General features: G+C 43.4%; 1 protein-coding gene across 1 annotated transcript in view; it reads left to right on the forward strand.

Moving 5' to 3' along the window:
- The first annotated feature begins 632 nt into the window (after window positions 1–632).
- ANKRD31 (ankyrin repeat domain 31) overlaps window positions 633–12,426 on the forward strand; it is a 131,907-nt gene continuing 120,113 nt past the window's right edge. Inside the window, exons 1-4 of the mRNA XM_050944619.1 lie at window positions 633–1,089; window positions 1,874–1,950; window positions 3,551–3,639; window positions 5,206–5,252. Coding sequence (XP_050800576.1) covers window positions 986–1,089; window positions 1,874–1,950; window positions 3,551–3,639; window positions 5,206–5,252 — 317 coding nt within the window. The 5' untranslated portion in view covers window positions 633–985. The remainder of the gene's footprint in view (window positions 1,090–1,873; window positions 1,951–3,550; window positions 3,640–5,205; window positions 5,253–12,426) is intronic.

The following is a 12,426-nucleotide window of genomic DNA, read 5'->3' on the forward strand; positions in this document are numbered from 1 at the left end:
CACAAAAGCTCATGCCCCAAAATGTCTGTTAGTCTATAAGGTGCCACAGGATTCTTTGCTGCTTATTACCATGGTGAACACACCATTAAAAATCTTTTTCACCTTTTATTAAAGATACAGTTAAGCATTTGAAATAAAGACTATTAAGTAAGGCTTTCATTTTACCAGTATCTCTTGTTCCCGTTCCCTCTAGCTGGAGAAAGTCTAGAAGGAAAAAAACCCTTGTTTGACAGTCTCTTTGATGGTGATCACTATCCTTTTTGGGGAACAGAGAAAAAGTTAGTTGGGATCGGATGGAGCTGTTGTTAAAGTCTGATTCTGTTTATCAGGATGGCAAAGGCTCAGTGGTGTCATGGTGGATCCAAGAAGATGATGGGGGTGGCAGCCAGGATGGTAAATCTCATTCCTTTCCTGTTCGCCTGTCTTTCAGTCAGAAATTGTTGGGAGATAGCTGCTTCTTTGTTATTTCCCCTCAAGAGTCTTTTCTTTTAAGGATCTCCAAAGGGAGTGATGAGCATAATAGCCTGTCCCCTCACTATATTGTTTGCCAGTTAGACCTAATTTCTGACACATCAATTTTGATTCATTGATGTACTGTAGCACACACTTCATATTAATCAGGCCTGATCTTAACATAGTCCTTGAATTATATTAGTAGGCCTGTTTCGACTAATTCAGTCTCTCTCTCTCCTTCCCTCCCCCCCCTCACCTTTTCCCATCAGTGTTTGTTTTTTATGAGTCGTGACATTTTTATGAACTTTCACTCACTCCTTACAGTTAAGCTCACAATTAGGGTAAATTTGTTGATTGGATGATCACAACAAGGCTCCATTGAGGACTACAGTTCCCAGAAGGCATTGCACCATCCTCTGCTTGCTTCTGCTTGTGATTCAGTACCTCAGGAGTGGGAGGAGCTGCCTGAAGGGCCGGAGGAGGGCTGCCTGGAGGAGCTGTGCCTAGGAGGCAGAGGACTGGAGAAGGAGCCATGAAGGAGGGAGGTGACATTTTTGACAGTGACAGTGATGAGACAGTAGTGGAGGGCTCAGTAATTGAGAGTGACCTAGATGAAGAGGAGCTGCACATGAAGAGGTGATAAATACATATGTATAGGAGCAAGTGTGACTTAAAAAATGAGTGTTGATACATTTCTGGGACATATGTGGTGAGTTGAATGCTGCATCTGTTCCATGTAGCACTATCATCTTTGAAAACAAAAAGCACAAAGAACAATCCTATGAGACTGGAATCTCCCTAATATAAACCTGACTATAATGGTTCTGGAATAGCCTTCCTAGATTCTTTAATAAATAACTATTTTAAGACTTTCTGTGACAGGTAAAAGTGTGAGGAGAAAAAATCTCCATAGGGTATTCTGGAACCATTATATGGAATAGTAGTTTACTCTAGAAATAGGTCCATTTATTTTTATGGGACTAACTGAGAAACAGTGTATTACTCAATGGGATAAAGGTATCAGAATCCATCCCAAAGAAAATAAAATCAATGGTAAAAGCACTGATATAATACTGCAAATGCGGACATTTATTTTGTTTTTTAATTTCTGAACTCTCTTGATGTTCTCATTCAAACTTTGGTTACTGAGAAATTAAACCAGTAGAACAACATTGCCCTTACTGTGTATCTCCTAAGAAATGTTGACTAAAAATGTTTGGAAATTTGTAAAAACAGAGATGTATTCATGACTCATATCCTTCTATGCCAATTTGCTGCTTGATGCAGATTTTTACAGGCCCATTCTAAACTTTTGAAAAATAGTGTTTATCTTAAAAATGCTCTCACAAAATTACAGTGGTATTTAATAAGTTATAATATAGGGAAGGAATGGAGTTATTTTTTTTAAATTTTTTTAAAGGTTATCTTTTGTTAATAAAGAAGTATCTCTAACAACTGAAACCATCTTTTCTGCCGAAATAAGAAGAGTAAATGGAGGTAAGAAATTGTTCTTTTTTCAGTAGACAATATATGTTGTTTTTCCTGAGACCTTTGTTTCTTTGACTCTTTTTCTTAATTTTTAGGCTAAACAGATTTGTACAGTATTTTTAAGCAGAATAATTTTGCATCTCTAATAAAATCTGAATAACAGTTAGTTAATCTTTCAGGCCAAATTTTCAATATATTTTAAATATATACATTTAAAACATACATTTGTTAGTGCTTATTTTCCTTCATTCTGCCAGTATGTTGTTACTAAGGTTAAGGGTACCTAGTTTAAGAAGAGCAGGGGTATGAATTTATTTTTTGTTAACTCTAAAGGCTTTCTACGATAGCTCCTCAAAGTAAGGGACATAAACAAGTATTTGACGGTGTGGCATAAAATTTTCACTGAGACCTGTCTGGGTTGCTTTTCATAATTCAGCCTCACTTAATCACTTTTAAGTAACGTGGTGATCCCATATGCATGTCAGTAAAAACTTGACTGGCAAAGCAGAATTCTACTGCCTACCTTGCAAGTGTTTGAGCTGTTCCGAACATAAAATACTAGTGTGCAGAACTCTATTCTAGCTTCTTATTTGTTTCTGGGTCCAATTCATGGTATTTTTGTCTATTTTTAAGACCCTGCATGGTTTGAAATCTGCCCACTTGAGAGATTACCTCTCACCTTATATCTGCTCATAGTAGGTAAGGGTCTGATTCCAAACCCCTTTGAAAGCAATGGGAGTCTTTCTAAACAGCTAGGATTTTCTTGGTGTCAGTTACTGGAGCTGAATTCTGTGTGGTCTGGTGGTAGAGTTTTGTCAGCAGAGAGGATCCTCACCTGAAAGAACTTGCTTCTTCTGGTCATCCACTAGAATTAGAGCTTCAGAGTACAGAGCTTCTGTTTGGCTCATTGTTAAGCTTTTGGTTTGTAGGAGTGGGGATTTGTCTGTATGCTTTTTTGTTGTCTCTGTAAATGTGATTGCATATTTACATTGATGGCATTTCTGTTCAGCCCATTGTAGTTAGCATGTTGTTATTTGTGCTAATTTTTATCACATCAATTTCATGACAAGAAAATATGCTCTGTAGTCAATCGAAGTTGATAAAATAATCAACAAAATAATTTGGATACCAGTGTTGTGATTTTTGCAGTATAAGGGGTCAAATTCAACAGAGATGCACTCTATATTTCTCTAGAGCTGAGTTTTTCACAGTAGGGTCATTCAGTAATTTTAATAGTCCTATCTCAGTTTGATAATTAATGTGTAAAGATGAGTACTAAAGTTTGTTATGTGCATGAGGACACTGACTAAAATTCCAGTTGTTAGAAAAAAAAACTATTGTCAGAAATGAATCACACTGTCTGATGTGTAGCCCATGTTTCCAAAATACCATCTGCAAAAGAATTAATAATTTTTTCCTAAATTGTTTTGTTTTCAGTTCTTGCATCTGCCATATAGTGATTTTAAAATCTAGACTGATAGAAGTGACCAGTGTGAAGGTGTGATTTGTCAAATTATTTTTTCAGGCAGTTGGAATTTGCAGAAATTCCTTGAGTCTGTATAACAGTAGTGCAACAAAAGTGGCTTTAACTACCTATTTTTGTGTTTAGTTTTAGAAAACCTCTCCCCAGAGATTCAGCTTGTCTGTAAATTCAGTGATAATCTAAAAAATATGAAGCAAAAGAACCAGATAAATCCGGTATGTATAGAAATTACAGCTCCCCAGCTACACACATACTGCAATGAATAATTATTAGAGTCACTGTGCCTCCCTGTGCCCCTCCCACTTCTGTATGTGGAAAGAGCCAGAGTGTATGTAACTGAAAAGGCTTTTAAGGAAGGAGTAGCACCAAATCTGCAGTATATATTCACCCAGGAATGCACAGAAGTGTCTCCTCTGGAGTTTCATGGGGGTGGACCTTGCTACGTTTTAGGAGCAGGGCTGTAATTAGCCTGTAAAATTACTGTATGTTCAAATTGGCAACCAGTTTTTTCCACCTGCAGGTGACAGGCTGACAGAATGAGTAGGAGGAAACTCTAGATTGATGTGATGGAGATTCCTGTCCTGTATATGAGTTTCTTTAGACTTACATAACTGGGAAAATATTTCCAGTTATACCTGCAGGGCCGGCTTTAGGAAGTGCGGGGCCCAATTCGAAGAGTTTCGACGGGGCCCCGGCAGGGATGACTTAAAAAAAAAAAACACACGTAAAAAAACACGTGGGGGTTGTAGTCACCGGGCGGTGGTCCGAGTCTTCGGCGGCACTTTGGCGACGGGTCCTTCACTTGCTCCAGGTCTTCGGCAGCACTGAAGGACCCGCCGCCGAAGTGCCACTGAAAACCTGGAGTGCTGCCAGGTGAGTAATAATTAAAAAGGCACCTCTAGCCAGGGAAGGGATTCTCACTGGGCGTGGGGCCCTCTTAGGCGTGGGGCCCGATTCGGGGGAATTGGTGGAATAGGCCTAAAGCCGGCCCTGTATACCTGTATAGCTACATCAGTGTAATCCCCTGTGTGAACACTCTTTTTCTGATATAAGAATGACTTATTTTTAGTTTAGCTTAAACCCTTCCCAAGAGACATAAACTTAACCAGAAGAAGGAACTCTTATTCTAGATAAGAGAGTCCACACTGGAGGGGAGAGGAGTGTGTGTTATATAGGCATAACTATATTAATTTAAATTCACATTTTAGGTTAAAAATACATTCCAGTGTAGACAAGGCCTTAGTTTAGGTGACAATTTGGGTTACTAGTAGCATTTCTCATAGTTGTTGTGATTGATGCTATTACTTCAGCCATTTCTGGAGTAACAGCCTATCCTTTTTAATTGGAAGATGTGGTTATTGTTACCAGAGGGAAGAAAGAGTAGTTAGAAATAATTGGGGACAGGAGAGTATTTGCTTCTAGGACTCAACTAAAGAGGGTGAATTTGACGCAAGGCATATATTTAATTTGTACTTTGGTTATTTCACAAATAAAAGAGCTCAGGCTTAAGGGTATACAATTTAATTATATACGGTATATTTTCATTCTGACTTTATTTTGTCTTCCATGACTTGGATTGAGTAAGTAGCCCATGTGCCATAGCAATATTTTACATAGTAATCTGGTCTAGCAGAATTTGGAGTCTCACTGCTAACTGCTGTATTTAGATCCTCCAAAACCACTGATAATAGGAAGAAGCTAGGTGTATAATAATGCTGAAAAATTAAATCACTGAGTAGTTTATATTCACCAAGTTGTTCAAACACTTTTTTTTCTCCCAGCTGACTCATGAGATGAGTGAAACTGAACAATCTCAGTCTCTGCTGCAGTGAGTATAATATGCGCTGGATAAATTCCATTCAGGCAAACAGTAATTTCTCAGCAAAAAGTTTCCCCTGTAGCCTCATTTGGATGGGATATTTTTTCCAGCCTTGAATTATAAAATAGTTTTACTGGTTGCTAATAAGCAGTTATGTAACTGGAAAAAAATAAAGGAAAATTTAAGTTGTCAGAAAAAACATCCTGAGACTGAGATTTATGAAACCATAGAATGACCTATGCCAGGGAATAACTTATGGAAGCACCATCCTTTGAAGCAGTTAACACTAGACAACCACAAAATCCTAAAATCCGGTAGGGAATAATCTGTGCTGGGAAGAAAAGAGGCTGGATGATCTAATACAGTGATACTCAGTGGTTCAGGAACCAAATTAGCGATCAACATTACCCAAAAAAGCCATGGTGGTGTGAATTCGTTGTTTCATTTACTATAGTACTATATACTCATTTAAACAGTATCACTGGGGAAATATTTAGTTATATAATTCTCACAGCAAAATGACTGACCAAGTATTATTTTGTCAATTACAATTGGTTAATAACGTAGGAAAAACATTTTGATTTGTCAATAACTTAGATTGGTTAATAAATAAATCACACAGTGTTTTAATATCATGTGCTGCATAGAGCTACAGGAAACATGTTAAAGAGCCACTTGTGGCTTGAAAGCCTCAGTTTCAGTATCATTGATCTAACAGGTGTTTCAATACTATGAATTTATGATTATGGAAATCAGTTTGTAAGTACCATGAGATAATGGTTGGGTTTTTTTTAAACTTGCTTTGTAAACGACAGCAAGTACATCTTTTTATATTTCCCATACTGTATCATGCCATTTGTCCCTTTAATTGAGTAGCCAGTACCTGATGCTTCACCAACTCAGTAATGCACCTATCCAGTTGTCGGTGGTATATACATGGCAGAAAAAGCTCATTCTTGATTCCTGCAGGTTTATGCCCTGAAGGATGCTTCCCCCTCTTACTACAGAATCTTGTATTTCTTTTCCTCTTTCCTGAGACCTAAACCAGAAAATCTGCTAATGCCAGATTAGCAGAGTTCGTCTAGATGGGCTTGAGAAAGGGCCTTCATCTTTTATGGTTTGGGCCTCATCCTTTAGCAGCACCCTTAGGAGTTCCATGGAAGATTTATTGAGCTCCCAACCAAGTTCCTTAGGGTACGTCTACAGTACAAAATTAATTCGAAGTTATTTTATTCGAATTTCCAGAATCGAGTTCATACGTTCGATGTTATGTGTCCCCACTAAAGCGCGTGAATTCGGCGGAGTGCGTCCACAGTACCGAGGCTAGAATCAAATGGTGGAGCATTGCACTGTGGTAGCTATCCCACAGTTCCCGCAGGCTCTGCCACCCATTGGAATTGTGGGTTAAGCTCTCAGTGCATGATGGGGCAAAAACATTCTTTCAGGTTTTTCTGGGTGTGCACCGCCTGTATGTTGAATCCACTTGGAATGTCCTCTCCTCTTTCTATCTACTCTTTCATCTAACCACTTCTCACCGTTTCTTGGCCATCATGAACAGAGCCGCACAGCTTCCGCTGCTTTTTCCATGTTGTCTGTCCTGGGCTCCCGTGGCAGCTACAGAAGGCAACAATTTCCCGCAGTTTCTTGGCCATCGTGAACAGAGCCACGCAGCTTCCACTGCAAACTCTGCTCTTGCTGCTTTTTCCATGTTGTTGGTCCTGGGCTCCCGTGGAAGCTACAGAAGGCAACAATTCCCTGCTGTTTCTCAGCCATTGTGAACAGAGCTGCACAGCTTCCGCCACAAACTCTGCTCTCGCCACTTTTTCCATGTTGTCGGTCCTGGGCTCCCGTTAACGCTACAGAAGGCAACAATTCCCTGCTGTTTCTCGGCCATCATGAACAGAGCCACACAGACAATCTGGAGAAAGAGACAGAAGCTGTCCTGGGCTCCCGTGGAAGCTACAGAAGACAACTATTTACTGCCTTTTATCAGCCATCTTGAGGTGAACAGCTCATTTCTCACCCTTTTTCAAGGATTACCCATGCAGGCGCCATTGCGCTGCAGACATGGAGCCCACTCAGATCTCTGCTGCAGTTTTGACCATTGTAAATATCTCACGCATTATCCAGCAGTATGTTCAGTACCTGCAAAACTGGACGAGGAAGCGATAACAGTGCGATTACTATACTGAGGAGGACATGAACACAGATGTTCCTAGATGCATGACATGTGGCAATTGGGAGATCATGGTGGCATTGGGCCAGGTTCATGCTGTGAAATGCCAATCCTGGGCCCGGGAAACAAGCATAGACTGGTGGGACCGCATAATGTTGCAGGTCTGGGATGATTCCCAGTGGCTGCGAAACTTCCGTATGTGCAGGGCCACTTTCATGGAACTTTGTGACTTGCTGTCCCCTGCCCTGAAGTGCAAAGACACCAAAATGAGTGCAGCCCTCACAATTGAGAAGCGAGTGGCCATAGCACTGTGGAAGCTTGCAATGCCCAACAGCTACTTGTCAGTCGGGAATCAGTTTGGAGTGGGCAAATCTACTGTAGGGGCTGCTGTGCTGCAAGTAGCCAATGCAATCATTGAGCAGCTGCTATCAAGGGTAGTGACTTTGGGAAATGTGCAGACCACTGTGGATAGCTTTAATGCGCTGGGGTTCCCTAACTGCAGCTGGGTGATAGACGGAATGCATATCCCCATCTTGGCCCCGGCTAGCCATGGCAGCCACTACATAAACCACAGGAGGTACTTTTCAGTGGTGCTGCAATCACTGGTGGATCACAAGGGACCTTTCACCGACATCAACGTGGGATGGCCAGGAAAGGTGCATGACGCTCGCTTCTTCAGGAACTCTGGTCTGTTTGTGCAGCTGCAGGAAGAGACTTACTACTTAGACCAGAAAATTACTATTGGGGAGGTTGAAATGCCTATAGTTATCCTCCAGTACCTAGCCTACCCCTTAATGCCATGGCTCATAAAGCTGTACGCAGGCACCCTGAACAAGTAGTAAGGAGCAGTTCTACTATAGGCTGAGCAACTGCAGAATGGTGGTGGACTGTGCTTTTGGACGTTTGAAAGGGCGCTGGCGCAGTTTTCTGACTCTGTTAGATCTCAGCACAACCAATACTCCAATTGTAATTGCTACTTGTTGTGTGCTCCACAATATCTGTGAGAGTAAGGGGGAAGACTTTTATGGCAGGATGAGAGGTTGAGGCTGCCAGTTTCGCACAGCCAGACAGCAGGGCGATCGCAGCAGGGCGCGCTGCGCATCAGAAAAGCTTTGAAAGCCAGTTTCATGACTGGCTAGGGTACGGTGCGACAGTTGTGTTTGTTTCTCTTGAAGTTACCCGCACTCTATATATATGAAAGGAAATAAAGTCAAAATTGTTTAAAAACTGTTCATTATTTGATGCGCAACGCATTGAAATAAATTAAAAGGTAGACTGGGTTAGGGGGGTGGAGGAGGAGGGAAGGACAAGTCCAGAAACCAAATCAAAAGTTCGCATATGCCAGCTTTCTGGTGCTTGGGCGATCCTCTGGGGTTGAGTGTGTGGGTTTCCGTAGCCTCCCCCCTTGTGTTCGTGGGCATCTGAGTGAGGAGGCTATGGAACTTGGGGAGGAGGGAGTTTGATTATACAGAGGCTGCAGTGGAAGTCTGTGGTCTTGCTGCCTTTCCCATATTAAATCCATCATACAGCGGAGTATGTCAGTTTGCTCCCCCATGAGCTTGACCGTAGCCTCCTGCCTGCTCTCATCAGGCGCCTCCCTCCTCTCTTCATGTTCCTATAATGCTTTACGGGACTCTGCAATTGTTTGCCTCCATGCATTCAGCTGGGCCCTATCAGTGCGGGAGGACTGCATGAGCTTGGCAAACATGTCCTCCCAAGTTTGTTTTTGACGCCTTCTAATCTGGACCAGCCTCTGGGACAGAGTAGATAGGGGCCGCGTTGAAACATTTGCACCTGCGGGAGGAGAAAAAGGGAGGGTAATATTTTAAAAAATACATTGCAGAGAACAAAGGGGGCACTTTGGTATGAGTAAGCCATCACACACGGCTGGGCAACAGAATTCATCTCGCAGGCGGCCCCTAGGGGCTCACGGGGTACATTCATTTCAATACTGTCAAACTGTTGGGCCCCCTTTCCCACAGCAAGCAATTCCTGGTGGGTTTGCCATATAAAAGGAGGGCTTGTGGGCTATCTGGGATGATCACTGCACACAACAACCACCACCACCACCTCGCCCCCCACCATGTGGCTCTGATCAGGCTCAGAGCAGGGATGAGCCATTTACTCTAAACGCGAACAACCCAGCACAGCTGGGTTCGTCCCCCACCCCCCACTGCGTGGCTCTGATCAGGCTCAGAGCAGGGATGAGCCATTTACTCTAAACGTGAACAACCCAGCGTGTGGCTCTGATCAGGCTTTCACGCAACAGAAGTACTTTCTCCAGGGTCATGGAACAGGAGCCCACCTTGGGAGTGAGGGGAGGCTATTGGATCCAGCGTTAAGATTAGTTTCTGGCTGTGAGGGAAAACAGATTCCCCACTTGCCGTCTGTGCATTGTCCTCCTCGTCCTCCAAGGTCTCTTCCTCCTTGCTCCGTGCAACTCCTCCCTTGCAGGTGTCCATGGACAGTGGTGGGGTAGTGGTGGCATCACTCCCCATAATTGCATGGCGCTCACGGTAAAAGCGGAATGTATGGGGCTCTGACCCAGAGTGCCCGTTTGCCTCCCTGGCTTTTTGGTACGCTTGCCAGAGCTCCTTGATTTTTGTACGACACTGCTGTGTGTCTCTGGAGTAGCCTCTTTCCATCATGGCCCTGAGACTTTAGCGTAGGTATTTGCATTCCTCTTTTTGGAACGTAGTTCTGCCATAACAGACTCATCTCCCCAACATTCGATGAGATCCAGTACCTCCTGCTTGGACCATGCTGGGGCTCGTCTACGAATCTGGGACTGCGTGATCTCCTGTGATGGTGGACTTTGCATGGTTGCCTGTGATGGTGGACTGTTCTGATGGTCACCTGTGCTGCTGATGACCAGAAAGGAAATGAAATTCAAAAGTTCCCGGGGCTTTTCCTGCCCACCTGGCTAGTGCATTGGAGTTGAGAGTGTTGATCAGAGCGGTCACAAGGGAGCATCCTGTGATAGCTCCTGGAGGCCATAACGTCAAATTGCGTCCACAATACCTTTAACCCGGGATTGTGATTTTGATTTAAGCGCTACTCCTCTTGCCAAGGTGGAGTACAGAAATTGAATTAAAGAGCCCTTTAAATCGAAAAAAAAGTTTTGGTCATGTGGACAGGATCATTTTTTTTTCGAAATAACTTCGCTAATTCCAAACTAACAGGCTAGTGTAGACCAGGCCTTAGAGTATTTTCTTACCTTAGGCCTCCTGTTAAGTTTGTTCTCTTTGGAGCCCAAACCTGATGCTAATTGACTTCTGTTCCATAACAGTTGAATCTATCCTCAACATTCAACTTTGTCTCCTGGCATAGAAAGTGGCCTTTCTAGTGTTGGTCTCCACAGCCTGGTGATTCAGGGAGCACCCAGATGTGACTTGTAGTACCCATCCCTCATTTTACATAAAATGAAAATAGTTCTCCAAACATGCTCTAGTTCTCTCCTGAAGATGGCCCAACCTTAGCTAGGAGATCCCTCTCCTCAACTTCTACCCACTCCCAAAAGTCAGACTTGAAGTCTGGTGGCACTCCCTGCACGTTTGCCAAACTTAGTCAGATTTGCCTAGATGAATAGGTCTGCAAATCCAAGTCCCTGTTCATCTGTTCAAAGAACCTCACTAAAGGGTGTAGATACTGTATATCCTTTCCTGCAGGTTCAGACTTTCTATCTGCACTCCTCCTTCCTTGCAGATCTCTTCTGCTCAGACAGGCTTTGAGCTCACTGTATTTGAGTGGTGGCCATGTTGATGGCATCGGCCATGCCTTTCGCTGAGTGTGGTGTGGCCTCATTGGATGACTTCAGTTGAAGCTGAATTTGGTCAGTAAGTTCTCTGGAAGTTCTCTTCCAGACTCCAGCAGGATCTGACATCTTCCTCCCTTGCTTTCCCAGTTTCTTCCCTACTGTCATTTTAGCCATGCCTATTTTAACATCTCTGTAGTTACTCTTTTCCTCAGGTGCGGTCTGCAGGTCAGAGTTAGTAATCCATATTGGTGGCTGCTACATCACAGAAAAACAAATTTCTCTTCCAGCATTACTTGTTTTCAGTGGTGTGGCAAAACCAGTATGGGCACCTATGTAGGATACCTCATGGAACAATCAGGCTTAAAGTAACTAGGTCAACATAGTGTAAGCAGATCATATGTTTTTCCAGCTCTGGAAGTTCTCCACTGGTGAAGCTCCTGGTCACAAAAATCCTGCATCTGGTTGGGCTACAACCTGCCTGCCTGCTTCATGAAGAAGACCCAGTGATTTGGTCACATTGGTATTGCACATTGTGACTGAATGCACCCCTGTATTCACACCCTACAGCAGTGGTCCCCAGACTTCTGAGAGTTGCTCCCCCTTCCCTCTGTTCATGCCTCTCTACCCACCCAAGGCTAGGAATTAGACTGCAGCTCTGCGGTGGGGGACGCAGACAGAGGTAAAGGGGATGAGGCTGGGGCCACAGCTAGGGGTGGTGCTGGTGCTGGATCCAAGGCTGGGGGCTGGGCCAGGAGCAGAGCCGCAGCCAGGATCCCAGCTGGTTGCAGAACCGCACCGAGGCTGGGGACGGGAGTCAGGCAGGGCTGGGAGCCAGAGCCACTACTGGGGGCTGGGTGGTGCTTCTTCCCTGCCCCTGTGGGGGCTGGCCCTGCCCACTGCCTGGCCCTGAATGTTCCTCTGTGTTAACCTTGGTGAAGGAGCACACCCCACAATTTAGGGACCTCTGCCCTACACACTACTGTAATAATCTTTGTGTAAAATATGCCTTGTGAGGTATTGTTTGAAAACTAATAACTCACTGATCAGTAATATCATGGTGAAACCTGTGTAGCAACATTATATGTAAAGTTATGAACATAAGCTGAAATTATGACCTAAATGTGTTTACCAGATAAGTCTGGGAAGGGGGTAAACCTGTTTCTCAAAGACAAAGGACAAGCTAATGCTGATAGTCAGGTGTCCTGAAAGTTAATCGGCAATCACCTGTCCAAGTGGTCATTCTTTGTCAA

Source organism: Gopherus flavomarginatus, chromosome 3, assembly GCF_025201925.1.
Source record: "Gopherus flavomarginatus isolate rGopFla2 chromosome 3, rGopFla2.mat.asm, whole genome shotgun sequence".
NCBI classification, from domain to species: Eukaryota; Metazoa; Chordata; order Testudines; family Testudinidae; genus Gopherus; species Gopherus flavomarginatus.